Source organism: Apodemus sylvaticus, chromosome 14 (genome assembly GCF_947179515.1).
Source record: "Apodemus sylvaticus chromosome 14, mApoSyl1.1, whole genome shotgun sequence".
Lineage (NCBI taxonomy): Eukaryota > Metazoa > Chordata > Mammalia > Rodentia > Muridae > Apodemus > Apodemus sylvaticus.
Window position 1 is genome coordinate 68,003,361 of NC_067485.1, and position 26,911 is coordinate 68,030,271.

The 26,911-nt window shown below is 39.3% G+C and overlaps 1 protein-coding gene across 2 annotated transcripts in view; it reads left to right on the forward strand.

The window, feature by feature from the left end:
* Cubn (cubilin) overlaps positions 1 to 26,911 on the forward strand; it is a 206,819-nt gene that overhangs the window by 167,672 nt on the left and 12,236 nt on the right. For both annotated transcript variants that reach the window (XM_052157465.1, XM_052157464.1), the window contains exons 55-60: positions 530 to 686; positions 1,218 to 1,367; positions 4,804 to 5,004; positions 7,041 to 7,170; positions 9,438 to 9,655; positions 21,908 to 22,116. In XM_052157465.1, the coding sequence (XP_052013425.1) occupies positions 530 to 686; positions 1,218 to 1,367; positions 4,804 to 5,004; positions 7,041 to 7,170; positions 9,438 to 9,655; positions 21,908 to 22,116 (1,065 nt within the window). The remainder of the gene's footprint in view (positions 1 to 529; positions 687 to 1,217; positions 1,368 to 4,803; positions 5,005 to 7,040; positions 7,171 to 9,437; positions 9,656 to 21,907; positions 22,117 to 26,911) is intronic.

Genomic DNA, 26,911 nt, shown 5'->3' on the forward strand with positions numbered 1-26,911 from the left:
GGAGTACAATATAAAAATCAATGGAATTCATAAATTTATTGCAAGGCTAACAAAAATCAAAAGTGTAAGTGCAAATCACCAGTATCAGATAGGGTTGAGTTAAGAGACATCAGTATGTTCCTACAGCCCCTAAGACTTTTAGAAGGTACTATGCACAGCATCTTTGCCTTATTTTCTTTAGTCACTTCCTACCAAATCAAATAAGACTAATTTCATGGCCAAGTACCAGTATAGAAGGCAAAATCACCTAAAATAGACCAACCAGAAGGAACTGGATCAATCCTTAAAACCTATTTGCCCCACTCTAAAAAACCAAACAATCTTTTTACAACAACCAGAATGAGGCAAGCCACTCAAAAACCAGGTTCAAAAATTATTCTAAAAAAAGAAATACATTCCAGATTTGCGTGTGACTAATTTAATCTTATGGTTTTTTTTTAATTGAATATAGTTGTTTTCAAGTCTAAATATGGTAAAATATGGACAGGTGAAAACTGTTAGTACTAAGTCATGTTTTTGACCCCAACAGGTATGGGAAGGAATGTTGGAGACCAATGATACCCTGTTAGCCACAAGCTGTGGGGATGTGGCTCCAAGTCCCATTGTCACATCAGGAAACATTTTCACTGCTGTCTTCCAATCTGAGGAGATGCAAGCCCAGGGCTTCTCTGCATCCTTCATTAGCCGTAAGTAATCTAAACTGTTGGGGGAAGGGTGGGGAACAGTGGGAGAGCCACATCAAGGTTGGCTGGATAGGGGTCCCCCGAAGAAACATTGGAAAGGCACCCAGTTCTGATGGAATATCCTTCCTTCAGTAGTCAGTGAGATGCAGACATGGCTGTCTATGCCTGCAGCTTGATAAAGCAAAGGCAGGGAAAACTGGAATGTGAAATTAGTGTAGAGAGTGTCCTCTGTGTTGTTTCTTTACATGAACTATATTTAATCTTTGATAATTTATCTTCTTAAAAATATTGAGATTTGAAGTGTATTGTGTGGCAAAATATCTACTACTTAGCATCCTCGTGATATTCTAAAATGTTTTTATTTTGCACACATGTTGACTTATGAATCAATGACTCCTTCTCTTGGTGCTTTTCTTCCATTTGAAGTCTCTAGTATTTCTAGAGACTTCATAAAATGGAAATCATATCTTTTTTATGAAATAGGCACTACAGATGATAATGAATATCCTGATGATGGTTTTTATTCTCCTGTAGGATGTGGACGTACATTCAATAGCTCCACAGGTGACATCATCTCTCCCAACTTCCCAAAGCACTATGGCAACAACATGAACTGCAACTACTTCATAGATGTTGAGCCTCAGTCTCTGGTCATCCTGACCTTTGTGTCCTTTCATTTAGAAGGTATATTCATTCTTTTCAAAAAATGAATGTTAACGGATAAAAATCATATATCTACAGTGTTGACATAGGGTTTTAATAAAGGTTTTGGTAAAGGAATAGATTATAGCTATGTGAAGCTAGTTAAAATATCGACTAACGTATTTACAATGTCTTCAATTTGAGAATATGTAGAATCTATTCTCTTAGCAATATTAAAGTAGATAATGCATCCTTATTAATATAATCTCCATGCTATACAGAAGATTTTCTGGTTATTCTTTTTGAACAATAAGGTTAAGTACTATGATCTTTGATAAACATCTCCCCTTCCTTGCATTTAGTAACCAGTGTTCTGCTCTACAAGTTCAGCTGTGTTAGATTTCACAGAGAAATGGGAATGTGGCAATGTTTTCCTGTGTCTGGTTTCTTTCATTTAGAATAATGCTTGGAAATCTATCCATGTTGTCACCAACTACAGTATGTCCTTCTTTGTAAGGACAGGATAGTGTTCCCTTGTGTTCTTTCATCTGTCTGTCTGTCTGTCTGTCTGTCTGTCTGTCTGTCTGTCTGTCTGTGTCATTCTCTTGATTAACCATGCAAAGAACATTTGGGTTAATTTCATGTCTTGGCACTCTTGGATAATCATGGAACAAACGCGGAAGGACAGATGAGTCGTCATTTCCTCAGGGCGTATGCCCAGGAGTGGAGATACTGGATAATACCATATGTCTATTTTTAACTTTTTGATATGGCTCTCTCTTCTATAATGGCTGAACCAATTTACAAACCCATGTATCCACACTTACTCAACTCTTGTCTTTTGATAATATCCAAGATTCAGTTTATCTTGAGCAAATTACAAATAGTCAAGGGATTAATGAGAGAAATGTAGGCAGAGTGGTCTAAAACCTCCACTTGAAGATAACAATAAACATCTTCTGAAATGTGATGGAAGTAGAAATAAAACTCCATCCTTTTATCTCCATACCAAGGACTGGACTTGGGGCCCTAATGCACAAGCAGCAAGCACTACAACCAAGCTATAGTCACACACTTTTTATTGAGAAAGTGTCTCATTAAGCTGCCTGAGCTGGACTTGAATTTTGATGTAAATCAGGCATGCCTATAACTCCTGCTTCAGTCTGCAGAGAAGCTGAGGTCATAGGCAGAGCTTCCTTCTGACTTTTAAAGAGCATCAATACCATTTTTTATATTCCATGCAGAACTGAAAGAAATATAACTTTAAAGACATGGGCACCACATAAAATTGCTTAAAGAAAATGCATCTGAAGCCTGTTACATTTTAACAGAGCATCTTACTTTTCAAGCACAGGAGATTGGATTGAGGGATCTATACCAAGATTGGCAAGTGATCTGCCACTGAGCTATGTGCCCAGGCCTATTTCACTTTTATTTTGAGTCTGGCTAAACTACTCAAGTTGGCTATGAACTTGCTGTATTGACTTGGTTGGCCTCAAACTTGTGTAATTCCTCAGAGTTCAAAGTAGCTGGGATTCCAGGCCTGCGCCATCAGGCCAGACCCGTAGCTTTTAATGTATCCATCTGCATTTGTTCTCAGTACACATGCATGTAAACACGTACTTACAGTCTCTGTAAACTAGCCAATGAGAGAAGAGATCCTCTGAGTCAGAATGGGCACCCAGCCCATACTGAAGGAGTGAGTGTGTCGATAAGATTAGAATCTGCTCTGCTTTCCTGAAACAACACCACGAGGATATCCTTTCTGAGAGCACCATCCCCCTTGTTCAGATTCCCCAGTGGCAACGTTTCTAAGTGCACACACACACTGTTCTGCTCATCTCCAAGGGCAGGGCTGTTTGTCCAGTATGGTTGTTAGTGTGAGCCAGGCTGTGGTTGCTAATACACATTAGATGTTTAGTGAAGACAAGGACAGAAATCCCTTCAAGTCAGTGTGTATTTTCACCTACTCATGGTCATAGTTAATCTTTCCCACAAATCAGCAATTTATAAACTTTGATTTAAGTAATTACACTAATATATTTCTGTATCTTCAAGTCTTAGAGGATACATAAAAATCAGGCACATTGACCTAATGTTGAGACTAGGAATCAAATCCAGCATTGGTAATGTTTCCTTGCATTGTGTGACTTTCAGTTTAACAATCTTATACATTTTTGCTAACTAAAGGAATTTCCATAGTCAATGTGGTTGACTAAATAAAACAAACACAAAACATTGCATATTCGGTGATTTCATTTGTGAGAATAGTCTAGAATAAAGAAATTACACACAGAGAAAGTAGTCTCATGGGGCCAGGACCACAGTACAGAGAGATGGGGATTGATTGCCAATGGACATAGATCTCTCCATAGGACACAAGAATGTAGAACTGGGAAGACTATGAAATTTTTTAAGTGTTGTGGGAGTGTCAGCTGGGAGTACTTTGCCAAAGAGCCTTTGGGGAAAACTGGTAAACATTTTTGCCTCAGTTCTAGTAACTCAAACGCTATACATTTGTTCTAACAAATAAGAAACTTCAAATATTTTTGTACAATATGTTTAATTGTAAGAATGCTGAATTTATTCACCCAAGGGCTTTGACTGAACATGAAGTGGTAACTTTTCCATTAAAACCTAATGAGTACATTAATAAAATGTTTGAGAGGACTACCTACTTACATATGATGCTTCTTTATGCTAATAAAATCAGGTTATAATGATTGTGTTTCTATGATGCTCTGAGAGTTGACACCTACAAAACCAAGTGCATAATGGCAGCAAACACCTTTCTAATGCCATTGGAAGCTACTTTATGCTGTCTTGCAGGGGGGGAGTTAGAATACACCTTTTCTTTGAGCTAGAAAACAATGTTGATGTAAATCCCTGAAATTGATGTTCTGTATGAACATTGGAAATAGTCATCAGGAAATATCAAGGGAATCCTCATGTTCTACTCATGGTCACTCTTACCTGTATTCAGGTGCTGTAAAAAGGTTTTCTTAGGAGCAGCACTGTTGACATTGTGGGCTGCATGGTTTGAGGGTTTGTTTGTTTGTTTGTTTGTTTGTTTTGTGGCAGCAGGTCTCAGTGTTTGGGTATGGTCCTATGTGTGCTCAAGCCTGTTTAACAGCTTCCCTGTCCTCTATCCCATTCTCCAATGTGACAGCAAAAATTATTTTCAGATATCACAACACATATCCCCTAGGAGACAAGTTGCCTTTGGTTGATAATTCCTGGGTAAACAGAGTGGTTCCATATAGGAAGGGAATTCTGAGTAATAACCGAATTTACCTATTATGGTCTGCCCATGTTTTGTCTCTTGGAGAAATATTTTATGTGGAACTGAAGTTACAAATTGTTCTCAGAATTTACAAACCATTTCCTAATTTTGTTTGTAATTTCTGTATCAGTTATAGAAGCATGGTATTTTGTCTGCATTTCTGCTCTGATGCTACTTGTTGTATGCTCTGTGTAGATCGCTCGGCTATAACAGGAACCTGTGATCACGATGGTTTGCATATCATCAAAGGTCACAGCCTCTCTTCCACTCCTCTTGTGACCATATGCGGTACTGAAGCCTTGCGTCCCCTCACTGTGGACGGCCCGGTATTGCTCAACTTCTATTCTGATGCACACACCACAGACTTTGGGTTCAAGATTTCCTACAGAGCCATCAGTGAGTAACTGCTGTCCATTGTAATTTTCGTGTCTAGTGTAATTCATAGATGTAGTTTTTGTTATTACTCATCATATGTCACCAACTTGAAGGCTCAGAAACATTAAGGCTAAAAATGATTAATTAGGCACATGGTACAAAAGTAGTTATTTTTCTTTAAAATAAACAGTCAGAGGCTGTGGAGATGGTTCTGCGTCTCTTTCAGAGGCTAAAAGCACTCTCTGCTCTTGCAGAGGACCTGGGTTTGGTTCCCACACTTACACAGCAGCTTAAATGCCCTTTCCATTCCTCTGTGAGTATTCCATGCATGTAAGACAGACACAGATGAGCAGACATATACGTGTGTGCATAATATTTAAAATGTTTTTTAAAAATAAAGTAAGAATTGACATTCCCCCCCCCACCCTGAAATTTGTCTAAGATTACGCCATGAACATAAAACAGAGAATTGAGATTGATTTTGTGGCAGAACCATATCCTGCTCGGCCATGTCAGTGAAACAGGCACACAAAACCATTCCTGAGTTTGTTCTGTCTTTGCCTAACCACACAAATGGCTAATGGTAAGAAATAAAGTAGTTTCTCTTCAAATAAAGTACTTCTTACGTCTACAGAGAATACAAACATGTATATATGCATGAAAAGAGCCTCACAATTTGTTCTCAGTAGCTGTTGTCTGGTTCCTAACTCTCAGTGACTAAAAAGTAAGATTCTCTGTTGCTTTTTATGTCAGATTGCATCAACAGAATAAAATGCATCTTCTCTTGTACTCTTAGATGAAGAGGAAGAGGATTTTTTTTTAATTAACTAATTAGCTAATCAAACAATTTGGATAATTAAGCCCCTGATGCGTATTCTGCTCTTTTATCCCTTGGTTTACTAAAGTATAATGAACATGGTTCAATTCCCCCTTTAAGTCTTATTTTAAGAATATTGTTGCTTCTGGCTTCAAATCTTGGCAGTGTATGGAGATAGAAGTTGTTTGGGCACTGATAAACTTTTAGAGATCACATAATTAACCTCACGTAAAATAGAGCAGTTGCTGCTCAAGCCAACATTTAATTCATGAGCTGTATCCAGGGGTCTGAATGCATAAAGACTTTTGGCACAGAAAAGATTTTGCCTAGTAAATGGGCAGAGTTGAGGCAAAACCAAATAAACAAAAGCCTTAAACAACAGCCACAAAGTTTGTCTAATCTTGGAGATATGTCAGTGGAGTGTGTTCACTGGTAACCATAGAAACATAATCAAAATATACAAGCTTCCTATAATTTTAGAATCATAAAACAAATAAACATGCTCACAAGAAAACCAGCATTAGGTGGGAATATCTGATCCTTCCTAGATGAAATCTATGTAAAAGCAATACCTTAATCGTCATAATGGAACATTATTATATTTCATAGCGATTCCATTGTTGACTATGGGGTATAGGAAACTGCTATTAATGGCTGGAGTTCGAGCAGGGAGTGGGTCAAAAATCCTCATGCTTATTGAAGATAACACAAATTTGTCTACGTATGAACTTTACTAATCTCATAACTAAATACGAATCTGTAGAACCCGAGAGCAAGGCATGTGACTCACGAAAGTGACTGTGACTGACTGTAACTGCCTTCTCACATTTTACTCTGTGTGTATCTGTCCCTACCAGAGAGGACTGAATCCATGTTTCAGATTTCTGCATTGTAGTCTCCTCTATGAACAGAGCACAGGAGGGTTCTGCACGCTGTCTTTGAGTATCTAGCCACCATGTCATCCCAACAAACACATGAAGTCTTTCTTGTTGCTCTCACACTGTTTGTCTTGGATTTATTACCTTCCAAAATGTGTCTTAAAATATTCTTCTATATTTCTTTTCTCTGGAAAAGTCAAATTTATTTATAAACATGATGAAGGAAGTTTAGGTCATCTGAAGAACAATCAATATAAATTTCCTTAGGAGACAGTAAACAATAGCTTATACTATCCCCGAATGATTTGCCTATGTTGTAAATACTCACCACCCTCTGCACATTCCCATGTCTTCTGTTCCAGCCTGTGGTGGAATCTACAATCAGACCTTTGGAATCCTTAAGAGTCCTTCTTTCTCATACACCAACTACCCCAACAATGTCTACTGTGTCTACAGCCTCCACGTTAGAAGCAACAAAATGATAAATCTCCGGTATGTGATTTAAAAAAAAAGAATTTACTTAAGAAAATCCCTTTGACTTTATTCACAGGAAAGCTACCGTGCTGACAGAGGATATGAGTCCTCATAGTAACTCAGCTGGAATCTAGAGAAAGTCAGAGGGGTTCCACAGGGTGGTAAAACTTCCACCCTCCACCCAGTCCAGTAGAGACTGAGGTGAAAATAGAAGCTTCATGAGTTAAAACAGTCCTTGTGGGTGCATGCCTTTAATCCCAGCACTTGGGAGTGAGAAGCAGGCAGATATCTGATTTTAAGGCCAGCCTGGTCTACAGAGTATGTCTCAGGACAACCAGGGAGACACAGAGAAACCCTGTCTCGAAAAACCAAAACCAAACCAACCAAACAAAAAAACCCCAAGAAAAATAAAACAACAACAAAAAAACAGTTTGTAATTTCTCAACAGTTGTGAGGGAGCTTCTCACAATAGCTGTCAAGTTACAAGCTCTTCTTAAAAATCAAAGGATATAAAAGGTTAGGACGAACAGTTGCCATTTGTTAAACATTTTCTGTGCATGAGAAGCTTTGTTCAACACTTTACATGAATGTTTTACTGTACTGTAAAAACCATTATGGGAAATGTACATGTGTGCTTGTATGTGTGTCTCAAAAGCTCTCACATCTTCTCTAAGGTAACACATATTTAAATGAAGAGCAAAAAAATTGGATTCTCATTTATTGCCTCCCAAAGCCAATGTCCTAAATAATTTTTGCCACCTCTTGTCTCCTAAAAATAAACTTTAATCCCACAAAGTGGGATTTATTTTTATTTATTAAACAAAGCAACTCTAAATTGTTGCTTTACGTGATATTGCCTTGGTTAGGGTTTCCATTGCTGTAAAAAGACAGAATGACCAAGGCAACTCTTATAAAGTATAGCATTTAATTGATGCTGGCTTACAGGTTCAAAGGTTCAGTCTATTATCATGGTGGGAAGCAGTATCCAGACAGACATGGTGCTGGAGAAGGAGCTGAAAGTTCTACATCTTCATCAAAAGGCAGCTAGGGGAAGATTAACTCTCAGGCAGCTACGAGAAGGGTCCCATTGCCCACCCCCATACTGACACACTTCCTCCAACAAGACCACACATACTCCAACAAGGTCACATCTCCTAATAGTGCCAATCCCTGATCCAAATATATTCAAACCACCACAAATATGTCACTTGTAAGTTTACATTCTAATTCTGCTTATTCCAAGTAAGACTAATAAAGGAAATGCAGCCCCCATTACCCAGAAGTATAAAGTACTAGTCTTCTTTCTTCTAAGATGGTTTATTTCCATCTCTTCAATCTCACTGATACCTGAAACTTCCAGCATGTAATATGAAATCTGAGGATAGTTGGTAAGAATATAGAATTTTCTACATAGAAGCTTGACAAGCTGGGACAATACCTACTTGGTCCCCTATTTGTGACTAATGGTTTATGATCTCTGAGGCTTAGTTTCAGCATTTGTGTGGCTATTTTAGAAGACAACAAGAGACTGGAAGAACCACAGCCAAGCTATATGAAACCAGAATTTCTTTCACTTGTCTTAACATTTCCCTATAAATAAAGAATTAAATAACACTTCACTTATCGTACGACACAAGAAAAAAAGGAAGAATATATTTTCGGTGATTCTGAAAGTATCTAGCATGTTATTGAGGTGATAACATAGACCAACTTATCAAAACTTGATTTTAGGATCTATAGATAGGTAAGATATGCTGAAAGGGATTAGGTTTCTTGAAGGTGCAATTGCCCTTGCTAAAATGCTAACCTCCAACTGTGCTCTAAATGTGGTAGAGCACATCAAAACAGGACATGGAGGTAGTGGGGTAACTTGACAGATACAGGAAGGGGTTCAGCAGGAGAGAGGTGGGTGAGAGCCAATAATGGGAATCACTGAGGATCAAAAATATGATCAAAACACATTATGTAGATGTGGAATTATGATATCTAAAAATTGGCCTCTGTTGAGCATAGGCCCAGATTATCTTGAAGTGTAGAACTGTATCTCATTCATTTTTATATCCCCAGATCCTACCACAGTTAGTTACAATAGCTATCTAACAAATACTGGCTTCAGTCCATCAGTAATGTCTTATTTACAAGATTCCTTTCCAAGAGAAACTTGAGTACTGTGCTGTCAGGTTTTTGCTAGTCTTCTTTATTGTTACAAGAAGGTAACAATACCTACAGGTATGGTTTAATGGGCATAAAAGAAGACATGAGTAATAACGTGGTGCCCTTTGCAGGTTCAGTGAATTTGATGTAGCTCCCTCCAGTCTTTGCTCGCATGACTACCTGGAAGTTTTCGATGGTCCAAGCATTGGAAATCGATCTCTTGGAAAGTTCTGTGGTTCCACAATTCCACAATCTATTAAGAGCACCAATAACAGCCTGACCCTGCTATTCAAGACAGATTCTTCTCAAACAGCAAGAGGTTGGAAAATAGTTTTCCGGGAGACAATAGGTGAGCATATGAGATGTAAAAGTCTTTTTCTTGTGACTTCTTCTTTTTCTGCTTTTTAAAAATTCCCCCCACCCTCAGAAAAACACAGTTGATTTTCCTATAAATATATAAGAGGCCCAAACAGGTCTCATTGGTGATGGTCCATTTAAAGAATCTTGGGAATTTTAAGCACTGACTTTATGACTGTAGAAAAAGGAATGCTTCAAGGACCCAACACCTAGGAAAAGAACTTAGTGCAGATGTCTTGATAGGAGATGGCTTAGGCTCTAACTGTTACAAGTAGGAATGGAGGTAGAGAAAGGACCAAAGCCCCAAAGGTCCTTAGAAGGCAAAATGCATCAAAGATGTAGCATCCGAAGCTTGATGGGATGCTACTAGGGGATGTAAGTTGAGAATGAAGTCTTATGTACAATTTGTTGAACAGTGATACCTTAGTCTATGTTTTCCAGGAAGAATGTTGTATTTAGTTTGCCATATTTGTAGCTGGCAGGCCTGTCAGATATTTCAGTGAGGATATCTAGGAGAGAGTTGAAAAGGCGTTTGGTATGGAAATGGTGGTCTCAGAGTCATGTGAGATGGCAGGGATGGCTAAGTGTGGGAATAAATTGAAAACAAGAGCCGTGCTCATGGCCATGGCACATGAAAGATGATTATCTACCTAAGATTCGTACAGGAGCACCTGTCATTTAAAATAACAGGCACTTAATCAGTTCTCTGCACTAATTGCATCAATCGTATAATTTCTATTTGACTCTGCAAAATGTTTTGACTTTTCCTTAAATATTGATGAGATCAATGTTTTGAGATCTATGGATCCTCAAACAAACCCCGTACTCTGAGAAGATGCAGAAAGGATGTGAGGAATTTCCCACAATCACCTGGGCTCTTTTTTCCAGGCCTCCCTCTGCCTATTCACCTTCATCTCTGTGACCTAAAAACAAAAGAACGCGTCAAACATCATTTTGTTTTCTGTGTTGTGCTTTCCTGAATTTATTTTAAGGACTTATTTTAGTTATCTGTATGCAGATATCTGTATGCATGTGTCTGTGTGAGTAAGTATGCACATGTATGCATGTGTCTGTGTGAGTAAGTATGCACATGTATATGCAGATCTCCACAGAAGCCAGAAGAAGGTGCTTGGAGCTTAGAGTTACAGTTATGGGTATCTGTGCGCTGGAACATATTGGGCTGGTTCTTAGGTTCTTATGGCTGAGCAGCAGGAGATCTTGACTGCTGAGCCATCTCTCCAGCTTCCTTAAAATACCTCTGAAGGGGATTTATCAGGCAGACATTGATGTTCTATAAGCTCTTCGTAAATTGCAGACACTGTGACAATTGTACCAGAAAGACCCTTTGCCACCTACCTTTCTTAGCTGTCATGACAATGACTTGAAAGCAGGTCTCATAGGACACAGAATGAGGCCTCACTAAAATGGTGAAGCAGGTCTCATAGGACACAGAATGAGGCCTCACTAAAATGGTGTAAGTGAAGCGACATGTAAAACACAGAAGGCTATTTAAAAGGAAAGCCCACTTTCCTTTGAATACTTCAATTTTGTCCACTGTGCTTTATATGAGGAGTTTTATCACTTTCCCATCTGTATAAATGCCACTGTCCACACGAAGACACTCAAGACATAATTTAAATGATTACTTGTGCTTTTGGATGACAGCTCAGGTATTATAATTTTTAATTATAATTATTAATTATAATTATTAATCTGGTCTCACAAAGAATTTTTAGTCCAAACAACTAAGTGTCCTGGCCAGTCTAAGTAGCTTTCAGCTTTGTTTGTTGTTTTGTGTGGTAAGAAAAAGAAGAAGTAAGAAATATTGTAGTTCTAGGGATTCTGGAATCTTTTCATTACAGACTTGATAAAAAAAAATAATAAAAAACCAAAAGGTCAGACTTGCCTAAGAGGATCCACCTTCCTTTCTCATCTCATCCATTTAAGCCACCCCGTCTTTTCTTTAAGAAGACACCTACTCCGTGGACCAGACCGAGTCCTCATTTCCAGGAGAACCAATCTGCCCGGAGAGCAGGGCCTTTCCTAAGTAAACAGATGGAAAGAGGAAACCACTGTAGCCTGCAACATTTCTGTCTAGTTTTATATAAACTAAATTTCTAAATATATCCTTTGGAGCTTTGCTGTTTAAATTATACAGTTGGCAATAATTTATAAACACCCGCTATAATTTTTCAAAAGCCAGTAATTTATATAACAGTGTAGCATCTCCTAGAGCATTTGCTACATTTATATTTCTCATTGATAGAGAGAAGTTCAGGGAACTATCTAGAATGGACAATTAGTAAATAGATAAGGAAGTGGGTCTTCCTTTTGTGTGGAATGTCTGTACAAGGTGAGAATAAGTGAAGGCAAAGCCAGCACCCAGGAGCTAGAATCTGTCCATGACATAAAATTTTCTCATATTCCCATGAATGTCAACACAACATGGGTGACTGATCCAGAAAGAAGTCAGAAATGATTGTACTGAGCTTCCAGGATCCGTGAAACTGAACTTATCTAAGAAGATGAACATGTTTTCTGGATTGAGTGAGTGTGCATCCTTTATTAGACCACCAATGGCTCTGAGATCCCACCCGTCTGTGGGTTTAGATGACCTATGCCAGGCTCCCTGCCTCCTGCTGATCACAGCAGATATGCTGACAATGGAGGCCACTATCTGTCTTCCTTCACTTGGTTTATTAGTCATGTAGAGAATGAGCCAGATGTCTTTAAGGTCAAGCCCTCGGGCTGTGGTGAGAGGAAGGCATAAATATAAAAAACACATGTCTAGCGTGGACAGAATGTATCACAGGTCAACAGAGGAAAGTATATGGCCAAAGAGGAAGAACTGTGTGCCAGAATTCAGATACCCAGGATGCATTCAACCCATCATGCCTGTGATGGAGCCCTAGAAAACCCGTAACCTCTCTACACTCAATGTTTATTTACTAAAGGAGATCACCCTGAAATATTAGCACTTTCTACCTTTTAGTATCTGTTATAGGTAGAATAGATTAGATCCTGGAGCACACCATGGTTATCCTAAAGTATATTTTATAACTTAATCAAATCAGAAGCTAAATTCTAATTAAATCCCAAGGCCTTGCAGAGACTTCAAACATAAATAAGTGTTAATCTGTCACTAGTGGTTAGTGAAAGAAATAAAGATTAATTGGTTAAACTATGCTTACTTTGAAGTTATATTTATATGTGCCATATATATATATATATATATATATATATATATATATATATATATATATATATTCACCTTATTCTCAGAATTGATTCACAATTCATAGAGTTTTTACATGAAAGAAAATGGAATCCCTTTCATCCACTTTGGGAGATACAGGATCTGACTCAATAGTGGATCACATGAGCTTGGTCTCTGGACCTGTTATCATACTCCGGGGAAACATCTCTCAAATGTGCTAACAGTACAGTCAGTGGGAGTAGTGGGAGGTAAGCAACGGGATAAAAATGGCTACCGTCTAATGGGGGATATGAAGGGCAAAGGTTGCAGAGAGCCTGGGGTCCCAGAATGGAAAAATCTTGACTGAACAAATGGAGAAGACTCTCACATGCCCACTTGAGAATTCTGCTTCTAGTTATATTTAGCTTTCCCAGTTGTGGTGTCAAGTTTAAACTCTGATAGGAATTCCAAAATTGTGTAGCCCAACAATAAAAGAATTCTCTTACGTTCACTGATATTAAGAATATGTGTAAGTGTTTCTGGGCGCCTCTGAGCAGCTGGAGAAGGGCTACCTTCTACTCTGACTTCAAGAAGCAAAAATGTAGTCAGAGCTTAGCTGGGTTATCAGTTGAATATTTGGATAAATCACTAGTCATGTAGCTCTCTGAGAAGCGATGATGGGGTTTGACTTGAAAGCAGCCAGAGGATGCTGTTGGTCTGCCCCTTAATGTCATTTGTGTCCTTTTATGAAGTCTGAGAATGAGCTGAGCTGAAACTGTAAACCTATTAAAAGAGAACTAGACCAAGCTCATTTCTGCCCTTTGTAAGCCTTTCAAAGCTTTCACCACTGATTAGCAGTCCTCTCTTTTTAGAGAAAGCTAAACACAAGGTTATCTGCAGGCTATTCTTTGGGGATTCAGGAAAAAGAGTATTTGCCTAGTTTAAAATGCGTGAATGGGATAAAGAAACCAGATAGTTCACAGCTCCTCAGAACCTTACAGAATCATGCAGGAGACAGGAGTTAAATTTTGGATCAGCAAGAAAAAGAGAAAGGTTTTAATAAACATATTCCAGTATCAACCACAATCAAGCATCCATTTTTCTTACCCCTGAATGGCTATGTTTGCCCTGAGTCTGGTAGGGTAGGATTGTCTGTCCTTCAGCAAATAACCAAATGGATTTTTAAAGACCAAGCTATGTGATGAAATTAATGGTCACATAAGGTAATACCATGAAAAGCATTCAGGATAGAAAGAGCTGAGAAGAAAAGATTGGGTATGCCTGAAGCCACGCCCTCTGTAAAATGCATCTCAGCATTGTCTCCAACTGGATGTTCAGGTTAAGTTGTTATAACCATAAATTTCCTGTAGTCATTCTTCCTCACATTTGGATTGGTTTTGATATAGTGTTCTCAGGAACATAAATAGATAAAATAGCAAAATAGAATCAACAATAAAATTTAAACATTCTTTGGTTATCAATGAGTCATTCAGAAATATTGTAGGTCCTATGGGATTGGCTTTCTCTTTGTACTAACTTGAGAGGAGTCTGCTCACTTGGTCTGCTAGCTTCATATTCTGTCCTCTCACAAGCAAAGATGTCACAAAAGCACAGAGCACAATGAGAGCCCATCGCCTGTTTGATCCAGTCCTCAGGACTACCTCACAGGACAGGACTTAACACATTGTACAAAGGAGGAAATGAGAAGCTCTTATTAGAGATTAAGTAATTTGTGGTCAAACCAAGCATTGAAGTAGGTTTGACCATCTCCTAAACCCACACTTTCCTAATTGGCCTGTGCTTTCTCCAGGGCAATTGATAGAAACAGCCAAGGCTAAAGAGAGGTCCCTGGAAGGTTTCCTAAAAGGAGAGTTTGCTTTCCTCTCTCTCTGTCTTAGAACCCATTATTTCCATGATCGTCTTCTCATTTGAATCTACCTGCTTTTAAGTCATAGAATGTCATTCATGAATAGTTCACTCCTGCTATTACTGCATGATACTACAACATGGGATAGTTATATATAAATATTTACATATGGTACATTATAACATAAATAGTATATAACCTTTATATATTTCACTTCACATCCATATGTTATACAATATATACTATAATATAATACTTAAATATATGACTTATTAAACTTTATATCAATAACAGAATTATTCTTTAAATATAATTTATGAAATTTAGTATATAATTATAAACATAATAGGTATATGTGTTGTGTGGAAACAAATATATGTTGTAAAAACTGCCTTTTGGTGTTGGTAGAGAAATGTCACATCTGTCCTGCTGGCTTTGCATGGTGTAGAGGTGAGGGGATAGCACAGCCAAGCACAGCTATAGGGAGTGATCAATACTATACTAAAAGATGATAACTATGTACAACAAAAAATTAGTAACCCCAAATTATGGGCTTCAATTTAGTGAAGTTTCTTACCTTAGTATTCTGACCAAACAAAGGGATTTAGATACTGTATTCTGATGTTGGAAGTATGATTGTTACACCTGTCAAGTCGTCCAGTCTAAAAGTTGGGGAAGTAAGTTACAAGGGAATTAAGAGACATGTCAAGGACAGTTAGCAAGTTCTGAGCAGAGGAAAACTGATCTCTGTCACCATCAAATAGTACCTGCCACCACGGTAGTCAAAGTTAAAAGGAATCAGCAGTATACTTAGTATGAGGTTTCACATTAATGAAAAAAAAAACAGTCCATTAAACTATGGGTTGTTGCATCTGATTTTGTATAAATTCCACCTTTATATCACCATCTGCTTTAAGACATCCAAGTAACACATGACTACTAACATTTCTCTCTTTAAACAGAATGTTTTCACTTTTTAAATTCCTGCTTCTGTAATTGTCAATATTCAGCAAATTCGTATCCCTTTAAATAGGGAGTATGCTCATTAATATGTGTCCTGAACTCTTCAACTTAATGGAAGTGCTCTATATACTCAGAGTATACTGCTGAATATACTCTGCTGTCAGTACACTGTATAGCATACTGATACACTGATGTGCTATACAGTACACTATACAGTATGCTAATACCCTGATGTGCTAAACAGTATACTATACAGTGTACCAATAGACTGATATACAGTACACTATACAGTATACTAATACACTGATGTGCTATACAGTATATTATAGAATGTACTGATGTGTTTTACAGTATACTCAGTACCTACAACGAGACTGCATGTTAGGCAAAGTAGTCACTATTTTGGATCTTTTGGTGAAAATTTTACTACTTTTCTGCTAAATATGCAATTAAATATGGCATGAAAGCTAGAAAAGTTGGCTAACACTCATTGCTAAAAGGGCATTTTGCTAATGTGTGTGTACATGCACATATATATGTGTTTTTATAATAAGCAACAACTTTAGGACCAAGAAGTAGATTTAATTATAAAAATTATCTTCCTAGCCCTATAGTAGAAGGCAAAGATCCATCTGATCATGATTTGTGTTCTATGTATTCCTTCATTGTTTTTACAATATTTCCTAGCTAATTATTATGTGGGCAGTGATTTTAGGAATGCAAAGGTAAGTTTGGCAAGGTCCTATGCTTAAGAAACTCTAAATCAGAAGTCAACAACTCCTTATAAATTTAGCATGATAAGTTTCTTCAACTATGAAAATGGTAGTCCTGAATCTAAATGTAAGCTTTCAAGTATCAGACCCAGTTTCTAATCTTAACAAGTTTGGCTTGGATAATATGCATAGCTATGCTGTCTTGGCCTTCTAATCTATAAAATGGGCACGCTCATCTTTGTATAGGTCTGTGATATTGATTAAACTAGAAAATCCTCTGCATTTATTGGACAAATGAGTACAGCTCTCACCAGTGACTTTGTCTTGGGAGGCTAAGAAAGAGGCACACTGGGATCCATACTTTCTATGAAGAAAAATGATCATGCATAAAATTCCTATGTTCTCCTGGGAGATTAATTCATATCATTATGCAATAACTTTAAAAACACCTTATCTATAATTTCCATTTTCTTGATTTAGAATAATATACATAACATTCTTTTGGACCCTAAAGCTAAAAACTTTAATTGTACATGTGCACATATATTTGCATGATGCATTTGTTGACCTTCCAAACTCTCTCTTTCCTGAAGAACATATTTAGTGGTTGGCTCTTTCTTCCAATTGGAGAATTTAATATTTTCATGTGCAACAGAATTACTGATGTTGTCTGATTTTGCTCAACCTTTGTGCTCTTCTGTTTGTCCTTCCTCTTTGTATGTTCCCTCCACCATCCTTTCTTGCCTTGAAATGTTTTATTGCATTTAACTTTCTACTTATAGTATGTGTATTTGTTTGGGATTGAGCGTCACAATGCACAGAACATCAGAAGGGAACTTTGCAGGAGTCTTCCCACTGTGTGGGTCCTGGAGATTGAATCCCAGTCTGCAGGCTTGGTGGCAGACACTTTTTGTCTGCTGAATTACCTCTCTTGCTACTTTTCTTTGCTTCTTAAGAAAAGTAATCACCTTTTACAACTCTTCCTTTTATGTTATTTCATACATAATCTGTTATTTGTTTTAGCTCTTACCTATTCATCTGCGGCTTGAATTCCCCTTGAATTAGCATGGCACCTACAGAATTGCTCTAAGAGTTCATCTCAGTGAATGGAGAAGTGAGCAGCAGTCCATGGCTTCATTTCTTGCGAGTGGCCACACCTCCATGAAGCCTTCTTTTGATATAGAGCTAAGTCTACTGCAGAATGAATGCAAATTTGGGCTTAGGCTGCTACCTAGTGTTGACGACTCCGAGGTGACTGTGCACAAAACAGACAAAGCCAGTCTCCAACCCTGTTTACAGACACAGCATCCTGTCCTTTCATGGATCCTGCGGGTCTTGGCAAACATTGACTAAGGGGAGGAAGACCTGTCATGCTGCAGCTTGATACACAGGCTATTTAAGGAGTAGCTTTTGTGGACTATAGTTATTCAACTGAGATTTGAAGGACTAGTCTCACCACCTTATCCGTGACTCGCTATAATCTAATTTAAAAATAGTATTTGTTTTTACCATTTTATGATCAGTTCAATGGCCCTAGAACACCATGCATGTGCCTACATTTAAATGTGTACCCAAATATTCCATTTTCTTCAGTGATTACAGAAGGTGTTTTCCAGTCTTGTCCCCCTCTCTTGCACATTGCTAACACATAGAGATGTTATTGGTTTTGATGTGCTGTCATGCATATTTTGACTGACTGGATTCTTGGGTCTAAGAGTATATTTGTAGATTCCTTGGAATTTTCTATAAGGAGAACAATGACACCTGCAAACAGTAACACCTGGATTCCTTCCTTTCCAGGCTTTTGTCCCCTTGAGTATTAATGGCCAAGACTTTAATAATGTTGACTAAGGGTAGAAAGGAAACCATCATTTCTTGTCTTCATCTTGGAGGGTTGCTTGACTGTTTACCATTGTACTACTAGAGACTCTCAACATGGCTCGCTCATCAAAGGGTTTGCCATAAAATTTCAGTCCCCAGCACCCAAGTAAAAAGCCAAGCACTGAGGTGTGCTCCCATGATCTCAATGCTGGGAGTTAGCCAGGAAGGTCCACAGTGTTTGCTGGCCAGGCTAGCCAAGTTAGCAAGCTCCAGAGGAGAGGCTCCCTTTCAAAATATAACGTGAAGAACCATTGAAAAAGACACTGGATACCAACCTCTTACTTTCCCAGGCTTGAACACACACACACACACACACACACACACACACACACACACACACGCACGCACACGCGCCTATACCTTTTTTCAAAAGTTTGCTAATAGCTCTAAACTCTACAGATATTCTTTATCAAACTGAGAAATTTCCCTTCTAATCCTAGTTCTCTGGGAGGTTTTATCCTGAGGTTGTGCAGAATTCTATGAAACCCTTTTAGAGAAATAGAGACAGCAAGTTCATCAGAAACCATGTTGAATCCTTAAGGGAATTCACAGCTCTGGAGCACTTGATGCGACAGCTGGAAAAGGCCCAGTGAGGTTTACTCCAAATAAGGACTCCAAAGCTCAAGCCCCACATGTCTGAAGAGAAGCCACCGTGGCATGCTCTGTCTGACGAGGGCGCTGCTTTTAGATGCATCTGTGTTACACTTCCGGTGCATTTTGTCTGCCGCCCCCAGCCACAGATGCTCCTGAAAGACAGCACTATGCCAAAGTCAGGGTGATCATTATCTCAAGTGCAGCTGCTCACGAACCTCCAGAGACGGGCACCATCCCAAGACCTCAAGAAGGTGCCGTCAGTCCTCAAAATAGCTTCTTAATAAGCCGTCTCCCTCCGCTAAAGCCGCTAAGATGTTTCTCTTAGATACGGCAGCTATTTTTCCCTTATCAGTCAAATGCTGCCTTCAGCCCCACTCTGAAGTTTAATCGTTCAGGATTCAGTTACTGACTCCATTAAGTAGATCTGGCTAGAATCTCTGCTGAATATGGGTTTATAGCTCCAGCTTCCAGCTTCTGAACCATACTCCCATGCAAACATTTTTTTTTTCTTCCCAACTGAAGAAATAGCTCCTGGTAGTTAAATACAGAAGAATGCTATAGTGGTATTTGTTCTTGGGTACAAGGTATGTCACCAGAGTGGTCCTGATAGAGTCTGGCTGGTGAGAAAGGTGCTGGTCGCTAAGCATTTTCTAAATGGCAAAAAAAAAAAAAAAAAAAAAAATTGCGGTAACAGGAAAGATGATTGATTTGTGATGCTGAAACGGAACAATGTTAGGATGTCTTTATCAGAAGGAAAGGAACTTTAAGGTAGCAATACAGAAAATACAGGTATTTTAATACACAGGACTCTTTCCTAGTCATAGGTCCTATTAGAACCTGGCACTCTAGGCATGTGGGCACAGCAATGTGGCCTTAACATTTTGTGGCATTGCTTCCTTCTTATGCTATCATTGCTGTTTCCATCCTCCAAAGGCACACACACTTGCACTTCCATCTGCCTTAAGAGAACTGCAAGCACAAAGAAGCTGCACTGTGTCTAAATGCTAAAACTGGACACTTTCTACCATCATCATTTCCAGAACCCTGTAAGCCCCCTTTAGCCCCTGTGATACTGCTTTTCCTTCAGTCACTTGGTTATTTTGGCCAAAGTTATCTGACTGCTAATATTGATTACTATTAAGTGATATTAGCTTTCCATTTTCTTTGTCTTATATTTTATGAACTGACTTATTTACAATAGTCTGATAGCTCAGACAAATTCTCTCTCTCTCTCTCTCTCTCTCTCTCTCTCTCTCTTTCTCTCTCTCTCTCTGGGGGGGGGCAGTAATGTATGTGCTATAATGGTGATTCTGCTATCCTGATGCCAGTAGCTTATAACAAAAGCATTTATCAGTACACAGAGTTCCTAGCCTGCCTTCATACCAGGCATATCTACCTCATGACATTACTTTTATTAGTAGTGGTATTGTACCATAGGATAAAATCAAAAGCTCTTTATGCTCTAGTTTTGAACTTTATTATGGTTCTTAATTTGCCTCATAGTTTTCAGAACAAAATTGTGTCTTCCTATGCTGAGCCCAGTGTGGCCCTGGTGGGGACAGAGTGACATGCTTCCTGCCCCAGGGCCAGGGCCAGGGCCCTGTGGGGAGTGAGTCTCCACCAGTGTCAATAGCTGCTGTGGGCATGAAGCTGGTGTGTGTAGTGATGTAAATATTTTCTGGACCCAGTACTAGCAGTGAAGGACTCTTTCCTACTGAAGAATGCCCTCCCCGTTCATTTTAATGACTTCATGATTACTAGAAACATCATGAGAGTTCAGGAGCCGAGGGTGCGGCTATGTATCAGCAAAATGATAGATGCTGAGACCTTCAGGACAGCCCTTCAGGCTGTGGAAAAGAACTCTGAAACCATGAGTTCAAAAATATATAATTTCTCAATTATGCAAAAGTATAAGGGTGCAATATGAATTATGAGGGACGTCGTGAATCTAAAGAGACAAAGGCAGCTACACTATGATCCAGCTTGTCAGAAAGATACAAAGGCAGTTATATTCCCAATTTCAAGGTCAGCCTAGGACAGAGCAAGGTTAGACTCTGGTATGGTAGGAAGGGCCACAACAGAGGAAATAAGCTGTGCTTGTGTCCAGTGCAAGGATGCCGACCACTCATTTGAACACTAATTTATATTATTGTGACTACTTTGAGATTAAGTCAACCTGACTTTTTCTTTAGACATTGCCAGCTTTTCTTCCTTTCATGCTCTTTCTACGTCATTTCTGAGATACCTGTTGGGCTGTGGAGTAAACACATCCTAAATCTAGGGGGTTACGCTTCTCTTCTTTCCTGCAGTAGACATACACTCATCATTAAAATGCTCTGTATTATTTAATTTGGTTTTGTATGACTAATTGTTTAATTTCAGTGTAGATAGTTTTTCTCTAATGGATTTTTTTATTCTTTAGTCTCCTCTTGGCTTGGTTTTGGAAAAGAAAAAAAAATACAGAGAATGTGGTTTAATGTAAAGTAGGAGCCAGAGCTAACCATCTCCTAATGGTCTGTTTCTGTCTTAACTATTTAAATGAAAAACTAGTTGGGAGGTAATTTTTTTTTGAAGTATTGGGTAAATCTTCATAAATTCAGTGTTTAGTTTTGGCAGTGTCCACAGAAGTAGAGCATAAACGTCAGGGATGTGCACATTTTCTGCCAGCTTTATTATGCAAAAGAACTCAATTTTCAGAAAATTGAGTTTTTTCAGGGTTGGGAAAGCTTGAATAAGTTGCATGACTAGTTCTACAGAGGCGCATGTGTGCACCCAGTGTGGCTACTCACGGTTTCGGGTATCTCTGAGTGCTGATAAGGAGGGGACTCAGTGATGAGAAAAAAGAGAATTAGCAAGAAGCCAAGAAAAGCGGAGAAACACACACATGCACGCTCACCAGAGCTCCGGGACCTTTTGAAAATATTCACAAATATTTGGGAGAAAATGGAACCTCTCCTCGTCAAAATCCTCCCACAGTAAAGTGAAGATCATTTTCTTCTTCTGCACAGTAATGCTTCTTTCTTTTAACAGGACCCCAGCAAGGATGTGGTGGGTACCTCACCCAGGACAACCAGAGCTTTGTGTCTCCTGATTCTGATTCAAAGGGACGTTATGACAAAGGTCTAAACTGCATATGGTACATAATTGCACCTGAAAACAAACTTGTTAAGCTCACCTTCAATGCATTTACTCTGGAGGGGCCATCATCATCAGGAAGATGCATCTATGATTACGTAAAGGTGAGACTGCTACACCTTAACAGTGTGCTCTAATACAGGGGATTCCAGCTTACAAACTACAAGCATTGAAAATGAGAACACTGTTGCTTACAGTGGCTTCAATATATATTATAGATGCTAGTCTCCTGTTCGAGTTCATCTCTGATATCATCACTCAAACATCTCAAGTGACTTCTAACATTAGCTTCAAGGTTCTATTCTGTCTTGCTGAGTACCTTGTTAAGAAAAGATATATAGGAAGATTAGTTGGATGGAGTGAGATAGTCAGAGGACTTTGAGAATTCCTAAGATAAATGGCAACTGCAGTGCAAAAACACACTGTAATTGGTCTGTTTCTTTTATTTTATATAGAAGGCATCCAAAGCTTCCCCAAAATTCCCAAAGAAACATTTTTTAAGACAAGCTGAAGCTAGACAGCCAAACTCCTATTGGCCTCTAGGAAGGGTGCCAAGGACAGGATGCATCGGGAGAACCGAAAATGAAGGAACAGAAATGGATGACTGAGAGAAAAGCTTGTGACATTCAGTAGTACATGGAAGTCAGGGCAAGACACCTTTCCAAATGATGTGTAGGTGGCCAGAGGTGTTAAACTGCAGGTCACAGGCCAAGAGAGGCTGAGATGAAGAAAGTCAGTCTATTGGGTGACAACCATTTTAATAAGACATGGGGCTAGAAGCCAGTTGTTATAAGAGAGTTCGTGAGGGGCTAGAGGTGACAAAATGCGGGACATGTTCATTCAAGCTTAGTCCTTCTCTAAAATGAGAAGAAAAAAAAGTAGCCAGAATTGCTTAAGAGGTTATTTAAAACCAGCTTCTTTAGGTTCCTGAAAAGCAATAAGATTTGAAGGCAGAAAGCAAGTAGTCCCGTTATGTCCACAGCCAGGAAGCACAGAGGGATCGATTCTGACACACTGCTCATAGTTTCCTTTTTCATTCAGTCCAGAGTCAGGGATTGGCACCACCCACATTTGTGGTGGATTCATTCTAATTCAGTTAACCCAGTCTCGACACTTCCTCACAGGCATGCCCAGAAACTGGTGCCCTGGTGATTCCAGATCTTGTGGAGGTGTTATCAGTATTTACTCTCCCTTTTTAAATGTTGCAATACAATTACATTCTCTAAAAGCTAATGACACAGCTCTCTATAGGTAGTGTATAAGGCACATTATACCAGCTCCATTGCTGAGTCACGCCTACTCCCTTCATTGCTGTCTTTGAGAGTTTTGACTAGGAGACCAAGAGGGACATCTGCTGTACATTAGTGAACTGTGGTGATCAATGACTGTTGAAACCATTGTCACATCTGTCCCATGGAATTGTGTGGCAGTCGTGGCACATAGTATGGGAGATGTGGCAGTGAGTGTTTCCCAGGGAGATGGAACCCATGGGGTGGGGGGGAGACTGACCTGTAAACAGATACATTATACAACATGAAAGCAAACGTTAGATGCCCTTGACATAGAAAGGGATCAGAATGGAGGATGTCGGGCTTCTCAGATGTGAGTGTGCCATGACACTTAAGAGCATACATGGAAGCTCACACACCTTGTTACTTCCATAAAGCAGAGAGTGGTATCAACAAGGCGTATCCTCAAGAAAAGCATAAGGGGAAAGGACGGTGCTGTGTACTACCCAGTCTCCAACTCTTGGTTAGTTTAGTCATCCTTGTGCAGAGTGAGCATCAGTAAGGTTGGTTGAGAGGCATCAAAAGTGTGGTCCTCACTGCTTCCTCCTGCTTGGAAACCGGAAACGGGAGGCAAGAAGATGCTGCCCTCCCAAGGTTTCCTCCTTACCTCCATCCGAGTTCTTGGTTTTGGCAGATATATTTTAAAGTTTCCAGTCCTATCTGAAGAGAAAATTCTCCATACTTACCATCCTATTGGATTCAGAAATGTGACTTCTAAACACTAAATGCTCCAAATGATTGCTGTAAGGCCAATTATAAACTCCCAAACACCAAACTTAATCAAAACCATTCCCTAGAGGTTTATGTCAGCTTCCTAGGAGCCCTGGTGATAAGTCACTGGCCTTTAACCCTTCTGCATAAAATCAGTCACTGGGGAAGGTTGTGTGCCTCTTTGGGGACAGCATCAGAAGACCCTAGGTGCATTGGTTAGGTGATAGCATGACCACTAAGCATTCATATACTTAGTTATTCATTAAATAAGTGTGCATTTCAGACTATCTCATTATAGATATTAGCTCAAACACTAAAATTGCATAAAGAGTAAATAGTTATTACTGTGATAGTATGAGTCTTGCATGTCCCACCAAAGCCCAGCAGTTAAGAAGACATGGCCCAGCATGGGGACCAGTTATGAAGGTAGGTTATTGAGGACACCGCCCAACCACCCTTTTCTTTCTGCATCACTGCTTCTAGGAAGTACGCAACCCCCGTCCCCAGAGTGTCCTTCTGACATGACCTTTGCACAGGTCCAGGACAACAGAGCTCTGTAACTGTATCGCTATAGAGAGTAGTCATGCATGCACTGAGTCCTAGAGACAAACTATACCTTGAGTTGACTGTCGTAGGCATTTTGTCACAGTGACACCAAGAAAGAAGGCTTCTAGGAGGCAAGGTATGCCTGAGTTAATAGTGTTCAGGTCATCATAGACATGCACTTCCTGTCCCAGTGTTGTGCAAGGTCTACCCACTGTAGAGATTTGGTGTTGTCAAGGAACAGAACAGAGATAGAGAGATTTCAGGTCTGACCATACTGGAGGCTAGGAGCCATGTTAGTTGTAACTATGTATTTCCAATAAGCTGCACAAACTCCTACTTTAACGTGGTTGGATGAATATAGTGTCAGCACAGGACCACCTTCTACCCAGTCCTGACTTCTTGTGCTGCCCCTCACATTTTCCAGTCTCTATTTAAAACTCACAACTGCTCGTGTAGAGTAAGACCAAAGCTCCTTGGCATGGAGCCTGACTCTCTCATCCCCAACACAGTTCATTCTTTTAATAGTATGAATTTCTCTTTTTTTATTTGACATAATTACTTTTTATTTTCTTTGTTTTCCTTTTTATGTATTCTTCCATGCATATTTGTAGATGTATTTGGAAACAGTGATACAAACACAGATTCACACACACACACACACACACACACACACACACACACACACTTACATTTGGCCCTTTTTTGCACTATTTCATGAGCACCTTGAAGGTACAGAAAGTTCTTTTATGTCTCTCTATATGTCAACTCCACACACAAAGGTACAAGTAAAAAGCTCGTGGTGATCATAAAGACCACTGTGGTTGTAATGAAACCCCACTTACGAGATAATGTCCACTGTCTTAACCTTGGCAACTCTTTTATGAATTGAGGGTATTAGATTACAGAACTCCACTTCTCCTTGCTTCTTATGACTTGAAATTAAGTTCATATAGGAGAGACAGTACCATCTAGTGGTCAGTTTGTTTACTGTTTAATTTTGAAATTCATCCTCTTCATTTTATAATGTCAGTGGTCACACAGCTCAGAGATCTCTGATCTAATGTGGTTCCATTATGAGCTCATATTCAGAGCTACAGAAGCATGGAAACTCATCATTAAAGTACAATAAAAATTAACTACATAGTAATAAAAAATGAAATCATACTTTGTTTTTTTAGTAAGGTGTTTGAGGGCCATCCAAACCTTCACTATTTCTTTGGGTGTTTGTAAAAGGCTGTTCTGGAGGCTGGAGACACTTTTGCACATAACTCCATTCCTCTTCTTGTGGAACTCACACTTGTGCAGAGGAGGAGCCCAGTAAAATAAATAAGCATTAAGCTGATAGAGTTTGATCACAGTAAAATGAAACAAGATGGCACTGGAGGAGGGCCCCACTGTGTGGTGTCATTTGAGAAGAAGTTCTACAACCAGGGATTATCAGTCCTTCAAGAAAGACTATGTCTCCAAGGGAGGAGTCTGCCAGAGGCAGTGAGCAGCGGGGTGGGAGAGGGGAAACTGCATTGACCAGGGCTTGTAGACAGTGGTCCAGAGGGAAGAGTCTGCATTGCGTACAAGGTATAGTTTTGTAGGAAGAACAGGAACATACTGTAGGTCATCAAACACCTGGACACCATGGTGCAGCACTCCATGAGTGCTCTGTGCGATTGATCTGTGAACCATGTCCTGAAGGCACAGGGTCACATGGCATTGGCACAATATATTTAGAAGGTAGAAACAAGTAGGTATGGTTGTCATGGGAATGGGAGAGTTAAGTATGACTGAAGTTTAGAGTTGAGATGTTTATTGAGATAGGGAAGACTTGGGGAAAATATTTTAGGGGTGGGTGGTGCTGTGGTATGTACATATCATGCATAAAAATGTATATCTTATATCCATATGCTAAAGGTATGGGGATTTTGAGGTATAATTGGCGCTAGATGAAGTCATAAGAGTAGGGTTCTTAACATGGGGTGAATAGCATCACCCCAGGAGAGGAAGAGATTGGAGAGCTGGCATGATCCTGCAGTTCTTCATAGGATGTTCACATATCAGAAGGTAAGAAGGCCCTCATCAGAGGCTGCCCTTGAGTTCTGAAGATTTCTCAATCCTCAGAACTATCACAATTAATCTGTTTATAAGTGACATGGTCTATGGTACTCTGGTACAATATTACAGAACAGACCAAGGCAGGTGGGTAGAGGGAAGGGTCAAAGCACTTACTAAGAATTGAGTGAACATGGTTTATGCATTACACACTCTTAAAGTCTGGGGCCACAGGGTGGGACAGAATAAGATTCTGGGCTTCTGTGGAATGTGGTGTTCATTTTAGAAGGAAAGGCAACAGAATTAGCAA